A 25,000-nucleotide genomic window follows, 5' to 3' on the forward strand; every position below is an offset into this window, starting at 1 on the left:
CTAGAACATTCACTTCGCATCAGTGGATGCCTGGGTGCCAGCAGAGTTTTGCGCAACAGCTTGGAGCAGACATTTTCTCTCTCTCTCCTATTGAAAAAGCTACAGTCCGGTTGAAATATTATCGATTATTTACTGTAAAAACAACCTGAGGATTGATCATAAAAAACGTTTCACATGTTTCTACGAACTTTACGGATACTATTTGGAATTTTCGTCCTCCCGTCATGACCTGCACGTGCCTGTGGATTTTCTGAACAAAATGCGCCAACCAAATGGAGTTTTTTTGGATATAAAAGTAATCTTTATCGAACCAAAGGAACATTTATTGTGTAACTGGGAGTCTCGTGAGTGCAAACATCTGAAGATCATCAAAGGTAAGCAATTCATTTTATTGCTTTTCTGACTTTCGTGACCAATCTACTTTGCTGCTAGCTGTTTGTAATGTTTTGTCTGCTAAGAGAGATGTCCTAACATAGATGCTTGGATAGCTTTTGCTGTAAAACTTTTTTGAAATCTGACACGCCAGGTGGATTAACGACAAGCTAAGCGCTGCGTTTTGCTATATTGCACTTGTGATTTCATGACAATTAAATATTTTTAGTAATTTATTTTGAATTTGGAGCTCTGCAATTTAGCGGATGTTGACGAAAATTATCCCGCAAAAGGGATGTCAATGCAACCGCAGTGTCAGATTTTTTTTTAATTTACGGAAAAAGCAAACCATGCAATAATCTGAGACGGCGCGCAGAAAATAAATACAATTATCTGCCATGTTGGAGTCAACAGAAACCAGAAATCACATTATGAATATTCCCTTACCTTTGATGATCTTCATCAGAATGCACTCCCAGGAATCCTAGTTCCAAAATAAATGCTTGATTTGTTCGATAATGTCCATTATTTATGTCCATGTAGCTACCTTTGTTAGGGCGTTAGGTACACATATCCAAACTCTCATGCAGGTCCAGCATAACTTCGGACAAAAACTTCAAAAAGTTATATTACAGGTCGAAGAAACATTTCAAACTAAGTATAGAATCGATCTGTAGGGTGTTGTTATCATAAATTAAATAAATCTTCAATAAAGTTCCAACTGGAGAATTCCTTTGTGTCTAGAGAAGCCATGGAACGCAGGTCGATATCATGTGAAATGCGCGAGACCAGGACCTGGCTCTCTGCCAGTAACCTGACTCATTCAGCTCTTATTCAGCCCCACAAGAAGAAGCTTTATTCAAGTTTCTAAAGATGGGTGACATCTAGTGGAAGCCCTAGGAACTGGGTTGAAAATCGACCAACCTCAGATTTCTCACTTCCTGTTTGGATTCCTTGAGTTTGAGTTTGAGTTTATTATATTATTACAGGAACAGTGGACATTAATTAATCAACGTTTCAGTAAAAGTGCCGGTTTTAGCCAGTCGGCTAATTTTCAAACACAGTCCCTGGGCAGGTTATTGAAAACAATTACAATACAGAGAGTATGAGCAGTGAGCACACACAGAGCAACATAGGACAAGCAAGACGTAGCATACAGACACAGCAACATAGAACAAAAAGCAGCAAGTAAAAATTTCTTCTCAGGTTTTTGCCTGCCATATGAGTTCTGTTATACTCACAGACATCATTCAAACAGTTTTAGAAACGTCAGAGTGTTTTCTATCCAATACTAATAATAATATGCATATATAAGAAACTGAGACTGAGGAGCAGGCCGTTTACTCTGGGCACCTCTGGGGAACTTTCATTCAAGCTACTCAATACTGCCCCTGCAGCCATAAGAAGTTAAAGACTACCAGAACGCACTGGATTCTCCAATTACCTTGAATGAGCTACAGGACAAAATAAAAACCCTCCAACCCAAAAAGGCATGTGGTGTTGATGGTATCCTTAATGAAATGATCAAATATACAGACAATAAATTCCAACAACTTTCACCCCAATAACTACCATGGAATTTGCGTCAACAGTAACCTTGTGAAAATCCTCTGCATTATCATTAACAGCAGACTCGTACATTTCCTCAATGAAAACAATGTACTGAGCAAATGCTTTTTACCAAGTTACCGTACAACAGACCATGTATTCGTCCTGCACACCCTAATTGACAACCAAACACACCAAAACAAAGGCAAAGTCTTCTCATGCTTTGTTGATAAAAAAACAAAAAGCCGTTGACTCAATTTGGCATGAGGGTCTGCTATACAAATTGATGGAAAGTGGTGTTGGGGATAAAACATACAACATTATAAAATAGGCAAAAAAACACACACATTCCTTCCCACAGGACCGTGGGGTGAGACAGGGATGCAGCTTAAGCCCCACCCTCTTCAACATATATATCAACGAATTGGCCCGGGCACTAGAACAGTCTGCAGCACCCGGCCTCACCCTACTAGAATCCGAAGTCAAATGTCTGCTGTTTGCTGATGATCTGGTGCTTCTGACACCCACCAAGGAGGGCCTACAGCAGCACCTAGATCTTCTGCACAGATTCTGTCAGACCTGGGCCCTGACAGACCTGGGCCCTGACAGACCTGGGCCCTGACAGACCTGGGCCCTGACAGACCTGGGCCCTGTCAGTAAATCTCAGTAAGACCAAAATAATGATGCTCCAAAAAAAGGTTCAGTCACCAGGACCACAAATACAAATCCCATCTAGACCCCGTTGCCCACACAAAAAAAACGATACATTCCTCTGCCTAAACATCAACGCAACAGGTAACTTCCACAAAGCTGCGAACGATCTGAGAGACAAGTCAAGAAGGGCATTCTATGCCTTCAAATGAAACATCAAATTCAACATACCAATTAGGATCTGGCTAAAAATACTTGAATCAGTCATAGAACCCATTACCCTTTATGGTTGTGAGGTCTGGGGTCCGCTCACCAACCAAGATTTCACAAAATGGGACAAATACCAAATTGAGACTCTGCATACAGGATTCTGCAAAAATATCCTCCGTGTACAACGCAGAACACCAAATAATGCATGCAGAGCAGAATTAGGCCGATTCCCACTATTTATCAACCACCTAATAGGAAGTGATTCCCAAACCTTCCATAACAAAGCCATCACCAACAGAGAGATGAACCTGGAGAAGAGTCACCTAAGCAAGCTGGTCCTGGGGCTCTGTTCACAAACACAAACAGACCCCACAGAGCCCCAGGACAGCAGCACAATTAGACCCAACCAAATCATGAGAAAACAAAAAGATAATTACTTGACACATTGGAAAGAATTAACAAAAAAAAACAGAGCAAACTAGAATGCTATTTGGCCCTAAACAGAGAGTACACAGCGACAGAATACCTGACCACTGTGACTGACCCAAAATTAAGGAAAGCTTTGACTATGTACAGACTCAGTGAGCATAGCCTTGCTATTGAGAAAGGCCGCCGTAGGCAGACATGGCTCTCAAGAGAAGACAGGCTATGTGCTCACTACCCACAAAATGAGGTGGAAACTGAGCTGCACTTCCTAACCTCCTGCCCAATGTATGACCATATTAGAGAGACATATTTCCCTCAGATTACACAGATCCACAAAGAATTTCGAAAACAAATCCAATTTTGATAAACTCCCATATCTACTGGGTGAAATTCCACAGTGTGCCATCACAGCAGCAAGATTTGTGAGAAAATAAAAAAATACAGAAAATGTGAGACTGAGATCGATATTGAGTTTGAGATCCTTTAATTCTCTGTCTGTACAGTCACTCACCTGGCCTTGTCTCTGTCATGTGTGAAGCGGACCTGTCCGCTCTCTAGCTGAGCCCAGGAGAAAGTGTCGTCCCGGGCCAACTCTGTCTCCCTGCCCTCCTCCAGGACAACCACACAGCCTGTCATGGGGGGCTGCAGCAGCTGGAACACCAGGCTCTCTGGAGGGCTGGCAGATCAACGTCAAAACAAACAATATTGCAAAACACTTGACAGAGTGAGACAGATCTCTGTTGAAAAAGAGGAGGAGATTCTCTCAACCTCAAAATATTATTCTGGTTAAATGAAGGCTAAAAATAGAAAGAAAGTTAAATGAGAGTTTAACCTGTCTTGGTCCTGGGCAGAGATTAAGCTGGTGACCAGGGGTTTGGTTCCCCCAATGGGCACCAACAGAGATCCACTGATACGCAGGGTTGGGGCCTGGCTGTTGGCTGGAGGGAGGGAAGAAGTGAGAGAGAGAGAGAGAGAGAGAGAGAGAGAGAGAGAGAGAGAGAGAGAGAGAGAGAGAGAGAGAGAGGGAGAAAGTGAGGGAGAGAGAAAGAAAGAAAGAGAGGGAGGGAGAGAGTGAGGGAAGGAGAGAGAGCGAGAGAGAGAGAGAAAGGGAGGGAGACAGAGAGAGAGAGAGAGAGAGATAGAGTGGGAGAGAGAGAGAAAGGGAGGGAGGGAGAGAGAAAGAAAGAAAGAAAGAAAGAGAGGGAGGGAGAGAGGGGAGGAGAGAGAGAGAGCAAGAGAAGGAGAGAAAGGGAGGGAGAGAGAGAGAAGGAGAGAGAGCGTGAGGGAGTGAGAAATGGAGGGAGAGGGAGAGAGAAGGAGAGAGAGAGAGCATGAAGGAGAGAGAAAGGGAGGGAGAGAGAGAGAGAAGGAGAGAGAGGGAGAGAGAGAGCATGAAGGAGAGAGAAAGGGAGGGAGAGAGAGAGAAGGAGAGAGATATAGAAGGAGAGAGAGCGTGAGGGAGAGAGAAAGGGAGGGAGAGAGGGAGGGAGAGAGAGAGAGAGAGAGAAGGAGAGAGAGGGAGAGAGAGAGAGAGCATGAAGGAGAGAGAAAGGGAGGGAGAGAGAAAGGAGGGAGAGAGGGAGGGAGAGAGAGAGAGAGAAAGAGGAGAGAGGGAGAGAATGAGAGAGAGAGAGAAGGAGAGAGAGGGAGAGAGAGAGAGAGAGAGAGAGAGAGAGAGAGCATGAAGGAGAGAGAAAGGGAGGGAGAGAGAAGGAGAGAGAGGGAGAGAAGGAGAGAAAGCGTGAGGGAGAGAGAAAGGGAGGGAGAGAGGGAGGCAGAAAGAGAGAAGGAGAGAGAGGGAGAGAAGGAGTGAGTGTGAGGGAGTGAGAAAGGGAGGGAGAGAGAAGGAGAGAGAGGGAGGGAGAGAGAGAGGGAGGGAGAGAGATTGGGAGGGAGAGAGGGAGGGAGAGAGAGAGAAGGAGAGAGAAAGGGAGGGAGAGAGGGAGAGAGAGAGAGAGGGAGTGTCCAATGATAAGTGTACAATGCATGGATCAATGTTCTGTCTCTCTACTGGTGTCCAGACGAACAAAAGGTGTTGCCTAAAGCTTCAGTTTTTGTCCCTGCCACTGTATCAGGGATAGTGAAATGTCTGTGTATGCTGTCCCTGATGTACTATGTCCTCTGCTGTTCTCTCTACTGGTGTCCCCCAGGGCTTGGTACTAGGTCCTCTGCTGTTCTCCCTACTGGGGTCACCCAGGGCTCGGTACTATGCCCTCTGCTGTTCTCTCTACTGGGGTCACCCAGGGCTCGGTACCATGTCCTCTGCTGTTCTCTCTACTGGGGTTACCCAGGGCTCGGTACTATGTCCTCTGCTGTTCTCTCTACTGGTGTCCCCCATGGCTTGGTACTAGGCCCTCTACTGTTCTCTTTACTGGTGTCACCCAGTGCTTGGTACTATGTCCTCTGCTGTTCTCTCTACTGGTGTCCCCCAGGGCTCGGTACTAGGTCCTCTGCTGTTCTCTCTACTGGTGTCCCCTAGGGCTCGGTACTACTCTGTTCACCAAGTCACTTGGTTCTGTCATTGTTGTACAGAAACAGTATTGAAGATTTACCATGGCATGTCCAGGTCTTCTTATCAGCATAGAAACCGTGTCCACAGTCCGGAGTGCAGTATCCGTCTCTTAGGTAGGTGTCCTGTCTACAAACGGTGCAACGACCCATCCCCTCACACTCCACACAGTCAGCAGAGCATGCTGGGAAACAGGGGGATAACACAAAAAGTTGATTAATACTGTAACATCAATGATGATTAATATGTATGTCAAGGGCTTGAGAATGCAAACAGCACTATGTGTCTCAACAGTGGTTGTAATTTGTAGATGAAACCTTTGATTTAAAAAAAGAAGATATTTTGGATATGAATTTCAGGTGTTTCTACTCAATAGGGTGGAGATTTTCATGTCATCATATCGTCCTTCTCTCATCCCGGGATTTATCATACTACCAGCGTAGTACACAAGGGGGTGCTAAAAGCACACAAAATTATAACATTGGGCGTCTATATCCAGAATGCTAACAAAAGTACTAGAGCATTTCAATAGAGGTTGCTAGCTAAATATGCTAACGCACACAATTGAAAATAAACAAATTGCAAAGACAGGCTCATATATACAGCGCATTCGGAAAGTATTCAAACCCCTTTACTTTTCCCCCAAAAAAATTACGATACAGCCTTATTCTAAAATTAATTAAATAAAAAATTCTGCATCAATCTACACACAATACCTCATAATTACAAAGTGAAAACAGGTTTTTAGAAATGTTTGCAAATGTAATAAAAAAACAGATATATCTTATTTAAATAAGTATTCAGAATCTTTGGTATGAGACTTGAAATTGAGCTCAGGTACATCCTGTTTCCATCGATCATCCTTAAGATGTTTTTACAACTTGGTTGGAGTCTACTGTACCTGTGGTAAATTATTAAATGGAAGAAGTTTGGAACCACCAAGATTCTTTCTAGAGCTGGCTGCCTGGCCAAACTGAGCAGTTGGGGGAGAAGGGCCTTGGTCAGGAAGGTGACCAAGAACTTGATGGTCACTCTGACAGAGCTCCAGTGTTCCTCTGTGGAGATGGGAGAACCTTCCAGAAGGACAACCATCTCTGCAGCATTCCACCAATCAGGCCTTTATAATAGAGTGGCCAGATGGAAGCCATTCCTCAGTAAAAGGCACATGACAGCCCCCTTGGAGTTTGCCAAAAGGCACCTAAAGACTTTCAGACCGTGAGAAACAAGATTCTCTGGTCTGATGAAACCAAGATTGAACTCTTTAGCCTGAATGCCAAATGTCACGTCTGGAGGAAAACTGGCACCATCCCTACGGTGATGCATGATGGTGGAAGCAACATGCTGTGGGGGTGTTTTTCAGTGTCAGGGACTGAGAGACTAGTCAGGATTGAGGGACAGATGAACCTGCTCCAAAGCGTTCAGGACCTCAGACGGAGGACAACAGGACAATGACCCTAACCACACCGCCAAGACAAAGCAGGAGTGGCTTCGGGACAAGACTGAATGAGCTCTGTAGAGAAGAATGGGAGAAACTCATTGAAACAAATACAGATGTGTCAAGTTTGCAGCGTCAAACCCAAGAGCTTGAGAGGATCTCCAGAGAAGAATGGGAGAAACTCCCCAAATACAGATGTGCCAAGCTCGCAGCGTCATACCCAAGAGCTTGAGAGGATCTCCAGAGAAGAATGGGAGAAACTCCCCAAATACAGATGTGCCAAGCTTGCAGCGTCATACCCAAGAGCTTGAGAGGATCTCCAGAGAAGAATGGGAGAAACTCCCCAAATACAGATGTGCCAAGCTCGCAGCGTCATACCCAAGAGCTTGAGAGGATCTCCAGAGAAGAATGGGAGAAACTCCCCAAATACAGATGTGCCAAGTTTGCAGCGTCATACCCAAGAGCTTGAGAGGATCTCCAGAGAAGAATGGGAGAAACTCCCAAATACAGATGTGCCAAGCTTGCAGCGTCATACCCAAGAGCTTGAGAGGATCTCCAGAGAAGAATGGGAGAAACTCCCCAAATACAGATGTGCCAAGTTTGCAGCGTCATACCCAAGAGCTTGAGAGGATCTCCAGAGAAGAATGGGAGAAACTCCCCAAATACAGATGTGCCAAGCTTGCAGCGTCATACCCAAGAGCTTGAGAGGATCTCCAGAGAAGAATGGGAGAAACTCCCCAAATACAGATGTGCCAAGTTTGCAGCGTCATACCCAAGAGCTTGAGAGGATCTCCAGAGAAGAATGGGAGAAACTCCCCAAATACAGATGTGCCAAGTTTGCAGCGTCATACCCAAGAGCTTGAGAGGATCTCCAGAGAAGAATGGGAGAAACTCCCCAAATACAGATGTGCCAAGCTTGCAGCGTCATACCCAAGAGCTTGAGAGGATCTCCAGAGAAGAATGGGAGAAACTCCCCAAATACAGATGTGCCAAGTTTGCAGCGTCATACCCAAGAGCTTGAGAGGATCTCCAGAGAAGAATGGGAGAAACTCCCCAAATACAGATGTGCCAAGCTTGCAGCGTCATACCCAAGAGCTTGAGAGGATCTCCAGAGAAGAATGGGAGAAACTCCCCAAATACAGATGTGCCAAGCTTGCAGCGTCATACCCAAGAGCTTGAGAGGATCTCCAGAGAAGAATGGGAGAAACTCCCCAAATACAGATGTGCCAAGCTTGCAGCGTCATACCCAAGAGCTTGAGAGGATCTCCAGAGAAGAATGGGAGAAACTCCCCAAATACAGATGTGCCAAGCTTGCAGCGTCATACCCAAGAGCTTGAGAGGATCTCCAGAGAAGAATGGGAGAAACTCCCCAAATACAGATGTGCCAAGTTTGCAGCGTCATACCCAAGAGCTTGAGAGGATCTCCAGAGAAGAATGGGAGAAACTCCCCAAATACAGATGTGCCAAGCTTGCAGCGTCATACCCAAGAGCTTGAGAGGATCTCCAGAGAAGAATGGGAGAAACTCCCCAAATACAGATGTGCCAAGTTTGCAGCGTCATACCCAAGAGCTTGAGAGGATCTCCAGAGAAGAATGGGAGAAACTCCCCAAATACAGATGTGCCAAGTTTGCAGCGTCATACCCAAGAGCTTGAGAGGATCTCCAGAGAAGAATGGGAGAAACTCCCCAAATACAGATGTGCCAAGTTTGCAGCGTCATACCCAAGAGCTTGAGAGGATCTCCAGAGAAGAATGGGAGAAACTCCCCAAATACAGATGTGCCAAGTTTGCAGCGTCATACCCAAGAGCTTGAGAGGATCTCCAGAGAAGAATGGGAGAAACTCCCAAATACAGATGTGCCAAGTTTGCAGCGTCATACCCAAGAGCTTGAGAGGATCTCCAGAGAAGAATGGGAGAAACTCCCAAATACAGATGTGCCAAGTTTGCAGCGTCATACCCAAGAGCTTGAGAGGATCTCCAGAGAAGAATGGGAGAAACTCCCCAAATACAGATGTGCCAAGCTTGCAGCGTCATACCCAAGAGCTTGAGAGGATCTCCAGAGAAGAATGGGAGAAACTCCCCAAATACAGATGTGCCAAGTTTGCAGCGTCATACCCAAGAGCTTGAGAGGATCTCCAGAGAAGAATGGGAGAAACTCCCCAAATACAGAGCTGCCAAGCTTGCAGCGTCATACCCAAGAGCTTGAGAGGATCTCCAGAGAAGAATGGGAGAAACTCCCAAATACAGATGTGCCAAGTTTGCAGCGTCATACCCAAGAGCTTGAGAGGATCTCCAGAGAAGAATGGGAGAAACTCCCAAATACAGATGTGCCAAGTTTGCAGCGTCATACCCAAGAGCTTGAGAGGATCTCCAGAGAAGAATGGGAGAAACTCCCCAAATACAGATGTGCCAAGCTTGCAGCGTCATACCCAAGAGCTTGAGAGGATCTCCAGAGAAGAATGGGAGAAACTCCCCAAATACAGATGTGCCAAGCTTGCAGCGTCATACCCAAGAGCTTGAGAGGATCTCCAGAGAAGAATGGGAGAAACTCCCCAAATACAGATGTTTTGCAGCGTCATACCCAAGAGCTTGAGAGGATCTCCAGAGAAGAATGGGAGAAACTCCCCAAATACAGATGTGCCAAGCTTGCAGCGTCATACCCAAGAGCTTGAGAGGATCTCCAGAGAAGAATGGGAGAAACTCCCCAAATACAGATGTGCCAAGCTTGCAGCGTCATACCCAAGAGCTTGAGAGGATCTCCAGAGAAGAATGGGAGAAACTCCCCAAATACAGATGTGCCAAGTTTGCAGCGTCATACCCAAGAGCTTGAGAGGATCTCCAGAGAAGAATGGGAGAAACTCCCAAATACAGATGTGCCAAGTTTGCTTGAGCTTGAGCTCCAGAGAAGAATGGGAGAAACTCCCAAATACAGATGTGCCTTGCAGCGTCAGAGCTTGAGAGGATCTCCAGAGAAGAATGGGAGAAACTCCCAAATACAGATGTGCCAAGTTTGCAGCGTCATACCCAAGAGCTTGAGAGGATCTCCAGAGAAGAATGGGAGAAACTCCCCAAATACAGATGTGCCAAGCTTGCAGCGTCATACCCAAGAGCTTGAGAGGATCTCCAGAGAAGAATGGGAGAAACTCCCCAAATACAGATGTGCCAAGTTTGCAGCGTCATACCCAAGAGCTTGAGAGGATCTCCAGAGAAGAATGGGAGAAACTCCCCAAATACAGATGTGCCAAGTTTGCAGCGTCATACCCAAGAGCTTGAGAGGATCTCCAGAGAAGAATGGGAGAAACTCCCCAAATACAGATGTGCCAAGTTTGCAGCGTCATACCCAAGAGCTTGAGAGGATCTCCAGAGAAGAATGGGAGAAACTCCCCAAATACAGATGTGCCAAGTTTGCAGCGTCATACCCAAGAGCTTGAGAGGATCTCCAGAGAAGAATGGGAGAAACTCCCCAAATACAGATGTGCCAAGCTTGCAGCGTCATACCCAAGAGCTTGAGAGGATCTCCAGAGAAGAATGGGAGAAACTCCCCAAATACAGATGTGCCAAGTTTGCAGCGTCATACCCAAGAGCTTGAGAGGATCTCCAGAGAAGAATGGGAGAAACTCCCCAAATACAGATGTGCCAAGCTTGCAGCGTCATACCCAAGAGCTTGAGAGGATCTCCAGAGAAGAATGGGAGAAACTCCCCAAATACAGATGTGCCAAGCTTGCAGCGTCATACCCAAGAGCTTGAGAGGATCTCCAGAGAAGAATGGGAGAAACTCCCCAAATACAGATGTGCCAAGCTTGCAGCGTCATACCCAAGAGCTTGAGAGGATCTCCAGAGAAGAATGGGAGAAACTCCCCAAATACAGATGTGCCAAGCTTGCAGCGTCATACCCAAGAGCTTGAGAGGATCTCCAGAGAAGAATGGGAGAAACTCCCCAAATACAGATGTGCCAAGCTTGCAGCGTCATACCCAAGAGCTTGAGAGGATCTCCAGAGAAGAATGGGAGAAACTCCCCAAATACAGATGTGCCAAGCTTGCAGCGTCATACCCAAGAGCTTGAGAGGATCTCCAGAGAAGAATGGGAGAAACTCCCAAATACAGATGTGCCAAGTTTGCAGCGTCATACCCAAGAGCTTGAGAGGATCTCCAGAGAAGAATGGGAGAAACTCCCCAAATACAGATGTGCCAAGTTTGCAGCGTCATACCCAAGAGCTTGAGAGGATCTCCAGAGAAGAATGGGAGAAACTCCCCAAATACAGATGTGCCAAGCTTGCAGCGTCATACCCAAGAGCTTGAGAGGATCTCCAGAGAAGAATGGGAGAAACTCCCCAAATACAGATGTGCCAAGCTTGCAGCGTCATACCCAAGAGCTTGAGAGGATCTCCAGAGAAGAATGGGAGAAACTCCCCAAATACAGATGTGCCAAGTTTGCAGCGTCATACCCAAGAGCTTGAGAGGATCTCCAGAGAAGAATGGGAGAAACTCCCCAAATACAGATGTGCCAAGCTTGCAGCGTCATACCCAAGAAGAACTCGAGGCTGTAGTCACTGCCAAAGATGCTTCAAGAAAGTCCTGAGTAAAGGGTCTGAAAACTTATGTAAATCAGATATTAAATCAGATTGATTTGTAATTTATAATTATCTTTTTCTACTTCTAAATAACAGTTTTTGCTTTGTCATTATAGGGTTATGAGATGTCATTTTGGGGTATTGTGATGTCATTTTGGGGTATTGTGATGTCATTTTGGGGTATTGTGATGCCATTTTGGGGTATTGTGATGTCATATTGGGGTATTGTTTGTAGATTGATGAGGGAATCAAAATATATATATTTTAGAATGAGGCTGTAACGTAAAACAAATTGTGGAAAAAGTCAGAGGGTCTGAATGCCACTATTTAGAGGTACCAGATGTCTTTAAAAATATATATTATTATTAATTCCGCCACTTACTTAAATAACTAGAACGTTACATCATATACACAGCTGGTCTCACCTCCCGCTCCCCCGCTTTCTCCTGTTGTACTATTTACAAACACGCTCAACTGTTCTGGGAAACTACGGTAAGCTTCATAATGTAAAATCATTTGACCGGTGAAAAATGAAGAACCAGGGTCTGCCTTATCTGCTAACATACTCCACAAGTTTACCGCAGGTAGTAACTTAAAAAGTCGATACAAATTTTGACGATATTGAAAAAAAAACATCAGGTTGCTATTTCCAAATACCCCGATCTGTCTGAAACCGGATTCATCTATTTGTTTTTCTTACATGTACAAAGCTGTAGAGAGGAGTCCAGAAAGTAGGTCCTTCCACACTCCAACACACAGCGACCCCGCAGGGATACATAGGGAGGCTGGCACCGCTCACACTGACCTGGGCCCTGGCATCCCTCACACTGCTCATCACAACCTGGCACAGACAGATAGAGAGACAAAGAGAGCGAGAGAGATGAGAGAGATAGACGAGAAACGAGAGAAAGACCGAGAGAGAGGGTGGGGGGGAACGAGAGAGAGAGCGAGAGAGAGGGGTGGAGAGAGAGACGAGAAACGAGAGGGAGGGTGGGGGATGAGAAACGAGAGAGAGAGTTAGGGGGGGAGACGAGAAACAAGAGAGAGGGGGGGACGAGAAACAAGGAGAGGGGGGAGACGAGAAACAAGGGAGAGAGGGGGAGACGAGAAACAAGGGAGAGAGGGGGGAGACGAGAAACAAGGGAGAGAGAGGGGGGGAGACGAGAAACGAGAGAGAGGGTGGGGGATGAGAAACGAGAGAGTGGGTGGGGATGAGAAACGAGAGAGAGGGTGGGGGATGAGAAATGAGAGAGAGGGTGGGGGATGAGAAACGAGAGAGAGGGTGGGGGATGAGAAACGAGAGAGAGGGGGGTGACGAGAAACGAGAGAGAGGGTGGGGAATGAGAAACGAGAGAGAGGGGGGTGAGAAACGAGAGAGAGAGGTGGGGACGAGAAACGAGAGAGAGAGAGGGGGGAGATGAGAAACAAGAGAGAGAGACGAGAAACGAGGGAGAGAGAGTTGGGGGGGGCGAGAAACGAGAGAGAGAGACGAGAAACGAGAGAGAGAGAGAGTTGGGGGGGGACGAGAAACGTGAGAGAGAGAGTTTGGGGGGGGATAAGAAACGAGAGAGAGAGACGAGAAACGAGAGAGAGAGAGAGAGAGAGAGAGAGGGGGAGATGAGAAATGAGAGAGAGGGGGAGATGAGAAACGAGAGAGAGAGGGGGAGATGAGAAACGAGAGAGAGAGATGGGGGGAGATGAGAAACGAGAGAGAGAGGGGGGAGATGAGAAACGAGAGAGAGAGGGGGAGATGAGAAACGAGAGAGAGAGACCAGAAACGAGAAACGAGGGAGAGAGAGTTGGGGGGTGAGAAACGAGAGAGAGAGACGAGAAACGAGAGAGAGAGAGTTGGGGGGGACGAGAAACGCGAGAGAGAGAGTTTGGGGGGGGACAAGAAACGAGAGAGAGAGACGAGAAACGAGAGAGAGAGAGAGAGAGGGGGAGATGAGAAATGAGAGAGAGGGGGGGAGATGAGAAACGAGAGAGAGAGGGGGGAGATGAGAAACGAGAGAGAGAGATGGGGGAGATGAGAAACGAGAGAGAGAGGGGGAGATGAGAAACGAGAGAGAGAGGGGGAGATGAGAAACGAGAGAGAGAGGGGGAGATGAGAAACGAGAGAGAGAGGGGGAGATGAGAAACGAGAGAGAGAGACGAGAAACGAGGGAGAGAGAGTTGGGGGTGAGAAACGAGAGAGAGAGACGAGAAACGAGAGAGAGAGAGTTGGGGGGACGAGAAACGTGAGAGAGAGAGTTTGGGGGACAAGAAACGAGAGAGAGAGACGAGAAACGAGAGAGAGAGAGAGAGAGAGAGAGAGAGAGAGAGGGGGGGAGATGAGAAATGAGAGAGAGGGGGGAAGATGAGAAACGAGAGAGAGAGGGGGGAGATGAGAAACGAGAGAGAGAGATGGGGGGAGATGAGAAACGAGAGAGAGAGGGGGGAGATGAGAAACGAGAGAGAGGGGGGGAGATGAGAAACGAGAGAGAGAGGGGGAGATGAGAAACGAGAGAGAGGGGGGGAGACGAGAAACGAGAGAGAGGGGGGGGAGATGAGAAACGAGAGAGAGAGGGGGAGATGAGAAACGAGAGAGAGAGGGGGAGATGAGAAACGAGAGAGAGAGGGGGATGAGAAACGAGAGAGAGGGGGGATGAGAAACGAGAGAGAGAGGGGGGACGAGAAACGAGAGAGAGAGAGGGGGGGAGATGAGAAACGAGAGAGAGGGACGAGAAACGAGGGAGAGAGAGTTGGGGGGGAGGCGAGAAACGAGAGAGAGAGACGAGAAACGAGAGAGAGAGAGAGAGAGAGGGGGAGATGAGAAACGAGAGAGAGGGGGGAGATGAGAAAGGAGAGAGAGAGAGGGGGAGATGAGAAACGAGAGAGAGAGAAAGAGGGGGAGATGAGAAACGAGAGAGAGAGAGAGAGAGGGGGGGAGATGAGAAAGGAGAGAGAGAGAGAGGGGGGGAGGAGAAACGAGAGAGAGAGAGGGGGAGATGAGAAACGAGAGAGAGAGAGATGGGGGGAGATGAGAAACGAGAGAGAGAGGGGGGAGATGAGAAACGAGAGAGAGAGAGGGGGGAGACGAGAAACAAGAGAGAGAGAGGGGGAGTCGAGAAACGAGAGAGAGAGAGAGGGGGAGACGAGAAACGAGGGAGAGAGAGAGGGGGGGGGGGATGAGAAACGAAAGAGAGAAACACACATTATATGTTAGAAGGTATAACCGGCTTAGAACATTCAATGACAAACATGTAATAAAAAAGTGAAATGATCATTCTATTCAGGCACGTACTGAGGCATCTCTCTCCATCCTGGTAGGACCCTGAGGAGCAGCCCTGGACACAGAGTCCGTCCTGCAGAACATGTCCCTCCATACACTGCAGGCAGTCAGTACGCAGAGGACCCTTACACTCATTACAGCTCCAGTCACACTCTGAAGGAGGGAGGGAGAGAGAGAATCACACTCTGAAGGAGGGAGGGAGAGAGAGAATCACACTCTGGAAGAGGGAGGGAGAGAGAGAGAATCACACTCTGGAAGAGGGAGGGAGAGAGAGAATCACACTCTGGAAGAGGGAGGGAGAGAGAGAGAATCACACTCTGGAAGAGGGAGGGAGAGAGAGAATCACACTCTGAAGGAGGGAGGGAGAGAGAGAATCACACTCTGGAAGAGGGAGGGAGAGAGAGAATCACACTCTGGAAGAGGGAGGGAGAGAGAGAATCACACTCTGGAAGAGGGAGGGAGAGAGAGAATCACACTCTGGAAGAGGGAGGGAGAGAGAGAATCACACTCTGGAAGAGGGAGGGAGAGAGAGAATCACACTCTGGAAGAGGGAGGGAGAGAGAGAATCACACTCTGGAAGAGGGAGGGAGAGAGAGAATCACACTCTGGAAGAGGGAGGGAGAGAGAATCACACTCTGGAAGGAGGGAGGGAGAGAGAGAATCACACTCTGGAAGAGGGAGGGAGAGAGAATCACACTCTGGAAGAGGGAGGGAGAGAGAATCACACTCTGGAAGAGGGAGGGAGAGAGAATCACACTCTGGAAGAGGGAGGGAGAGAGAATCACACTCTGGAAGAGGGAGGGAGAGAGAATCACACTCTGGAAGAGGGAGGGAGAGAGAATCACACTCTGGAAGAGGGAGGGAGAGAGAATCACACTCTGGAAGAGGGAGGGAGAGAGAGAATCACACTCTGGAAGAGGGAGGGAGAGAGAGAATCACACTCTGAAGGAGGGAGGGAGAGAGAGAATCACACTCTGGAAGAGGGAGGGAGAGAGAGAATCACACTCTGGAAGAGGGAGGGAGAGAGAGAATCACACTCTGGAAGAGGGAGGGAGAGAGAGAGAATCACACTCTGGAAGAGGGAGGGAGAGAGAGAATCACACTCTGGAAGAGGGAGGGAGAGAGATAATCACACTCTGGAAGAGGGAGGGAGAGAGATAATCACACTCTGGAAGAGGGAGGGAGAGAGAATCACACTCTGGAAGAGGGAGGGAGAGAGAATCACACTCTGGAAGAGGGAGGGAGAGAGAATCACACTCTGGAAGAGGGAGGGAGAGAGAAATCACACTCTGGAAGAGGGAGGGAGAGAGAGAATCACACTCTGGAAGAGGGAGGGAGAGAGAGAATCACACTCTGGAAGAGGGAGGGAGAGAGAATCACACTCTGGAAGAGGGAGGGAGAGAGAATCACACTCTGGAAGAGGGAGGGAGAGAGAATCACACTCTGGAAGAGGGAGGGAGAGAGAATCACACTCTGGAAGAGGGAGGGAGAGATAATCACACTCTGGAAGAGGGAGGGAGAGAGAATCACACTCTGGAAGAGGGAGGGAGAGAGAATCACACTCTGGAAGAGGGAGGGAGAGAGAGAGAATCACACTCTGGAAGAGGGAGGGAGAGAGAATCACACTCTGGAAGAGGGAGGGAGAGAGAGAATCACACTCTGGAAGAGGGAGGGAGAGAGAGAATCACACTCTGGAAGAGGGAGGGAGAGAGAGAATCACACTCTGGAAGAGGGAGGGAGAGAGAATCACACTCTGGAAGAGGGAGGGAGAGAGAATCACACTCTGGAAGAGGGAGGGAGAGAGAATCACACTCTGGAAGAGGGAGGGAGAGAGAGAATCACACTCTGGAAGAGGGAGGGAGAGAGAGAATCACACTCTGGAAGAGGGAGGGAGAGAGATAATCACACTCTGGAAGAGGGAGGGAGAGAGAATCACACTCTGGAAGAGGGAGGGAGAGAGAATCACACTCTGGAAGAGGGAGGGAGAGAGAATCACACTCTGGAAGAGGGAGGGAGAGAGAATCACACTCTGGAAGAGGGAGGGAGAGAGAGAATCACACTCTGGAAGAGGGAGGGAGAGAGAGAATCACACTCTGGAAGAGGGAGGGAGAGAGAATCACACTCTGGAAGAGGGAGGGAGAGAGAATCACACTCTGGAAGAGGGAGGGAGAGAGAATCACACTCTGGAAGAGGGAGGGAGAGAGAATCACACTCTGGAAGAGGGAGGGAGAGATAATCACACTCTGGAAGAGGGAGGGAGAGAGAATCACACTCTGGAAGAGGGAGGGAGAGAGAATCACACTCTGGAAGAGGGAGGGAGAGAGAGAGAATCACACTCTGGAAGAGGGAGGGAGAGAGAATCACACTCTGGAAGAGGGAGGGAGAGAGAGAATCACACTCTGGAAGAGGGAGGGAGAGAGAGAATCACACTCTGGAAGAGGGAGGGAGAGAGAATCACACTCTGGAAGAGGGAGAGAGAGAGAATCACACTCTGGAAGAGGGAGGGAGAGAGAAACACACTCTGGAAGAGGGAGGGAGAGAGAGAATCACACTCTGGAAGAGGGAGGGAGAGAGAGAATCACACTCTGGAAGAGGGAGGGAGAGAGAATCACACTCTGGAAGAGGGAGGGAGAGAGAATCACACTCTGGAAGAGGGAGGGAGAGAGAGAGAATCACACTCTGGAAGAGGGAGGGAGAGAGAGAATCACACTCTGGAAGAGGGAGGGAGAGAGAGAATCACACTCTGGAAGAGGGAGGGAGAGAGAGAATCACACTCTGGAAGAGGGAGGGAGAGAGAATCACACTCTGGAAGAGGGAGGGAGAGAGAAATCACACTCTGGAAGAGGGAGGGAGGGAGAGAGAATCACACTCTGGAAGAGGGAGGGAGAGAGAGAATCACACTCTGGAAGAGGGAGGGAGAGAGAGAGAGAATCACACTCTGGAAGAGGGAGGGAGAGAGAGAGAATCACACTCTGGAAGAGGGAGGGAGAGAGAGAGAGAATCACACTCTGGAAGAGGGAGGGAGAGAGAGAATCACACTCTGGAAGAGGGAGGGAGAGAGAGAGAATCACACTCTGGAAGAGGGAGGGAGAGAGAGAATCACACTCTGGAAGAGGGAGGGAGAGAGAGAATCACACTCTGGAAGAGGGAGGGAGAGAGAATCACACTCTGGAAGGAGGGAGGGAGAGAGAGAATCACACTCTGGAAGAGGGAGGGAGAGAGAGAATCACACTCTGGAAGAGGGAGGGAGAGAGAGAATCACACTCTGGAAGAGGGAGGGAGAGAGAGAATCACACTCTGGAAGAGGGAGGGAGAGAGAGAATCACACTCTGGAAGAGGGAGGGAGAGAGAATCACACTCTGGAAGAGGGAGGGAGAGAGAGAGAATCACACTCTGGAAGAGGGAGGGAGATAGAGAATCACACTCTGGAAGAGGGAGGGAGAGAGAATCACACTCTGGAAGAGGGAGGGAGAGAGAGAATCACACTCTGGAAGAGGGAGGGAGAGAGAGAGAATCACACTCTGGAAGAGGGAGGGAGAGAGAGAATCACACTCTGGAAGAGGGAGGGAGAGAGAATCACACTCTGGAAGAGGGAGGGAGAGAGAATCACACTCTGGAAGAGGGAGGGAGAGAGAGAATCACACTCTGGAAGAGGGAGGGAGAGAGAATCACACTCTGGAAGAGGGAGGGAGAGAGAATCACACTCTGGAAGAGGGAGGGAGAGATAATCACACTCTGGAAGAGGGAGGGAGAGAGAGAATCACACTCTGGAAGAGGGAGGGAGAGAGAGAATCACACTCTGGAAGAGGGAGGGAGAGAGAATCACACTCTGGAAGAGGGAGGGAGAGAGAATCACACTCTGGAAGAGGGAGGGAGAGAATCACACTCTGGAAGAGGGAGGGAGAGAATCACACTCTGGAAGAGGGAGGGAGAGAGAGAGAGAATCACACTCTGGAAGAGGGAGGGAGAGAGAGAATCACACTCTGGAAGAGGGAGGGAGAGAGAATCACACTCTGGAAGAGGGAGGGAGAGAGAGAATCACACTCTGGAAGAGGGAGGGAGAGAGAGAATCACACTCTGGAAGAGGGAGGGAGAGAGAATCACACTCTGGAAGAGGGAGGGAGAGAGAGAGAATCACACTCTGGAAGAGGGAGGGAGAGAGAGAATCACACTCTGGAAGAGGGAGGGAGAGAGAATCACACTCTGGAAGAGGGAGGGAGAGAGAGAGAATCACACTCTGGAAGAGGGAGGGAGAGAGAGAATCACACTCTGGAAGAGGGAGGGAGAGAGAGAATCACACTCTGGAAGAGGGAGGGAGAGAGAGAATCACACTCTGGAAGAGGGAGGGAGAGAGAGAATCACACTCTGGAAGAGGGAGGGAGGGAGAATCACACTCTGGAAGAGGGAGGGAGGGAGAATCACACTCTGGAAGAGGGAGGGAGGGAGAATCACACTCTGGAAGAGGGAGGGAGGGAGAATCACACTCTGGAAGAGGGAGGGAGGGAGAATCACACTCTGGAAGAGGGAGGGAGGGAGGGAGGGAGAGAGAATCACACTCTGGAAGAGGGAGGGAGAGAGAGAATCACACTCTGGAAGAGGGAGGGAGAGAGAGAGAGAATCACACTCTGGAAGAGGGAGGGAGAGAGAGAATCACACTCTGGAAGAGGGAGGGAGAGAGAGAGAGAATCACACTCTGGAAGAGGGAGGGAGAGAGAGAATCACACTCTGGAAGAGGGAGGGAGAGAGAGAGAATCACACTCTGGAAGAGGGAGGGAGAGAGAGAGAGAATCACACTCTGGAAGAGGGAGGGAGAGAGAGAGAGAATCACACTCTGGAAGAGGGAGGAGAGAGAGAGAATCACACTCTGGAAGAGGGAGGGAGAGAGAGAGAATCACACTCTGGAAGAGGGAGGGAGAGAGATAATCACACTCTGGAAGAGGGAGGGAGAGAGATAATCACACTCTGGAAGAGGGAGGGAGAGAGAATCACACTCTGGAAGGAGGGAGGGAGAGAGAGAGAATCACACTCTGGAAGAGGGAGGGAGAGAGATAATCACACTCTGGAAGAGGGAGGGAGAGAGAATCACACTCTGGAAGGAGGGAGGGAGAGAATCACACTCTGGAAGAGGGAGGGAGGGAGAGATAATCACACTCTGGAAGAGGGAGGGAGAGAGATAATCACACTCTGGAAGAGGGAGGGAGAGAGAATCACACTCTGGATGAGGGAGGGAGGGAGAGAGAATCACACTCTGGAAGAGGGAGGGAGAGAGATAATCACACTCTGGAAGAGGGGGGGAGAGAGAATCACACTCTGGATGAGGGAGGGAGGGAGAGAGAATCACACTCTGGAAGAGGGAGGGAGAGAGAATCACACTCTGGAAGAGGGAGGGAGAGAGAGAATCACACTCTGGATATAACACCACTAGATATAACACCACTAGATATAACACCATCACCTATAACACCACTAGATATAACACCACTATATATAACACCACTAGATATAACACCACTAGATATAACACCACTATATATAACACCACTAGATATAACACCACTAGATATAACACCACTAGATATAACACCATCACCTATAACACCACTAGATATAACACCACTAGATATAACACCACTAGATATAACACCACTAGATATAACACCACTAGATATAACACCATCACCTATAACACCACTAGATATAACACCACTAGATATAACACCATCACCTATAACACCATTAGATATAACACCACTAGATATAACACCACTAGATATAACACCACTAGATATAACACCATCACCTATAACACCACTAGATATAACACCACTAGATATAACACCACTATATATAACACCACTAGATATAACACCACTAGATATAACACCATCACCTATAACACCACTAGATATAACACCACTAGATATAACACCACTAGATATAACACCATCACCTATAACACCACTAGATATAACACCATCACCTATAACACCACTAGATATAACACCACTAGATATAACACCACTAGATATAACACCACTAGATATAACACCACTAGATATAACACCATCACCTATAACACCACTAGATATAACACCACTAGATATAACACCATCACCTATAACACCATTAGATATAACACCACTAGATATAACACCATTAGATATAACACCATTAGATATAACACCACTAGATATAACACCACTAGATATAACACCACTAGATATAACACCATTAGATATAACACCACTAGATATAACACCACTAGATATAACACCATCACCTATAACACCACTAGATATAACACCACTAGATATAACACCACTAGATATAACACCACTAGATATAACACCACTAGATATAACACCACTAGATATAACACCACTAGATATAACACCACTAGATATAACACCACTAGATATAACACCACTAGATATAACACCACTAGATATAACACCACTAGATATAACACCACTATATATAACACCACTAGATATAACATCACTAGATATAACATCACTAGATATAACACCACTATATATAACACCACTATATATAACACCACTAGATATAACACCATCACCTATAACACCACTAGATATAACACCACTAGATATAACACCACTAGATATAACACCACTAGATATAACACCACTATATATAACACCACTAGATATAACACCACTAGATATAACACCACTATATATAACACCACTAGATATAACACCACTATATATAACACCATCACCTATAACACCACTAGATATAACACCACTAGATATAACACCAAAATATATAACACCACTAGATATAACACCATCACCTATAACACCAAAAGATATAACACCACTAGATATAACACCACTAGATATAACACCACTAGATATAACACCATCACCTATAACACCAGATATATAACACCACTAGATATAACACCACTAGATATAACACCATCACCTATAACACCACTATATATAACACCACTAGATATAACACCACTAGATATAACACCACTAGATATAACACCATCACCTATAACACCACTATATATAACACCATTAGATATAACACCACTAGATATAACACCACTAGATATAACACCATTAGATATAGCACCATCACCTATAACACCACTATATATAACACCATTAGATATAACACCACTAGATATAATACCATTAGATATAACACCATTAGATATAACACCACTAGATATAACACCACTAGATATAACACCACTAGATATAACACCACTAGATATAACACCACTAGATATAACACCACTAGATATAACACCACTAGATATAACACCATCACCTATAACACCACTATATATAACTCCACTAGATATAACACCACTAGATATAACACCATCACCTATAACACCACTATATATAACACCACTAGATATAACACCACTAGATATAACACCACTAGATATAACACCATCACCTATAACACCACTAGATATAACACCACTAGATATAACACCACTATATATAACACCACTAGATATAACACCACTAGATATAACACCATCACCTATAACACCACTAGATATAACACCACTAGATATAACACCACTAGATATAACACCATCACCTATAACACCACTAGATATAACACCATCACCTATAACACCACTAGATATAACACCACTAGATATAACACCACTAGATATAACACCACTAGATATAACACCATCACCTATAACACCACTAGATATAACACCACTAGATATAACACCATCACCTATAACACCATTAGATATAACACCACTATATATAACACCACTAGATATAACACCACTAGATATAACACCATCACCTATAACACCATTAGATATAACACCACTAGATATAACACCACTAGATATAACACCACTAGATATAACACCACTAGATATAACACCACTAGATATAACACCACTAGATATAACACCATTAGATATAACACCACTAGATATAACACCACTAGATATAACACCATCACCTATAACACCACTAGATATAACACCATCACCTATAACACCACTAGATATAACACCACTAGATATAACACCACTAGATATAACACCACTAGATATAACACCACTAGATATAACACCATCACCTATAACACCACTAGATATAACACCACTAGATATAACACCATCACCTATAACACCATTAGATATAACACCACTAGATATAACACCATTAGATATAACACCATTAGATATAACACCACTAGATATAACACCACTAGATATAACACCACTAGATATAACACCACTAGATATAACACCACTAGATATAACACCACTAGATATAACACCATCACCTATAACACCACTAGATATAACACCACTAGATATAACACCACTAGATATAACACCACTAGATATAACACCACTAGATATAACACCACTAGATATAACACCACTAGATATAACACCACTAGATATAACACCACTAGATATAACACCACTAGATATAACACCACTAGATATAACACCACTAGATATAACACCACTAGATATAACACCACTAGATATAACATCACTAGATATAACATCACTAGATATAACACCACTATATATAACACCACTAGATATAACACCACTAGATATAACACCATCACCTATAACACCACTAGATATAACACCACTAGATATAACACCACTAGATATAACACCACTAGATATAACACCACTATATATAACACCACTAGATATAACACCACTAGATATAACACCACTATATATAACACCACTAGATATAACACCACTATATATAACACCATCACCTATAACACCACTAGATATAACACCACTAGATATAACACCAAAATATATAACACCACTAGATATAACACCATCACCTATAACACCAAAAGATATAACACCACTAGATATAACACCACTAGATATAACACCACTAGATATAACACCATCACCTATAACACCACTATATATAACACCACTAGATATAACACCACTAGATATAACACCATCACCTATAACACCACTATATATAACACCACTAGATATAACACCACTAGATATAACACCACTAGATATAACACCACTAGATATAACACCATCACCTATAACACCACTATATATAACACCATTAGATATAACACCACTAGATATAACACCACTAGATATAACACCATTAGATATAGCACCATCACCTATAACACCACTATATATAACACCATTAGATATAACACCACTAGATATAATACCATTAGATATAACACCATTAGATATAACACCACTAGATATAACACCACTAGATATAACACCACTAGATATAACACCACTAGATATAACACCACTAGATATAACACCACTAGATATAACACCACTAGATATAACACCATCACCTATAACACCACTAGATATAACACCACTAGATATAACACCATCACCTATAACACCACTATATATAACACCACTAGATATAACACCACTAGATATAACACCATCACCTATAACACCACTAGATATAACACCACTAGATATAACACCACTAGATATAACACCATCACCTATAACACCACTAGATATAACACCACTATATATAACACCACTAGATATAACACCACTATATATAACACCACTAGATATAACACCACTAGATATAACACCATTAGATATAACACCATCACCTATAACACCACTAGATATAACACCACTAGATATAACACCATTAGATATAACACCACTAGATATAACACCACTAGATATAACACCACTAGATATAACACCACTAGATATAACACCACTAGATATAACACCACTAGATATAACACCACTAGATATAACACCACTAGATATAACACCACTAGATATAACACCATCACCTATAACACCACTAGATATAACACCACTAGATATAACACCATTAGATATAACACCATCACCTATAACATCACTAGATATAACACCACTAGATATAACACCATTAGATATAACACCACTAGATATAACACCATCACCTATAACACCACTAGATATAACACC

At 45.7% G+C, this 25,000-nt stretch overlaps 1 protein-coding gene across 1 annotated transcript in view; it reads right to left on the reverse strand.

Moving 5' to 3' along the window:
* LOC118380010 (extracellular matrix organizing protein FRAS1-like) overlaps positions 1–25,000 on the reverse strand; it is a 423,703-nt gene that overhangs the window by 166,490 nt on the left and 232,213 nt on the right. Inside the window, 5 exon segments of the mRNA XM_052462665.1 lie at positions 3,719–3,883; positions 4,040–4,145; positions 5,760–5,900; positions 12,421–12,561; positions 15,004–15,146. Of these exon segments, the coding sequence (XP_052318625.1) occupies positions 3,719–3,883; positions 4,040–4,145; positions 5,760–5,900; positions 12,421–12,561; positions 15,004–15,146 (696 nt within the window).

This window comes from Oncorhynchus keta, chromosome 14 (assembly GCF_023373465.1).
Source record: "Oncorhynchus keta strain PuntledgeMale-10-30-2019 chromosome 14, Oket_V2, whole genome shotgun sequence".
In the NCBI taxonomy this organism is placed as follows: domain Eukaryota; kingdom Metazoa; phylum Chordata; class Actinopteri; order Salmoniformes; family Salmonidae; genus Oncorhynchus; species Oncorhynchus keta.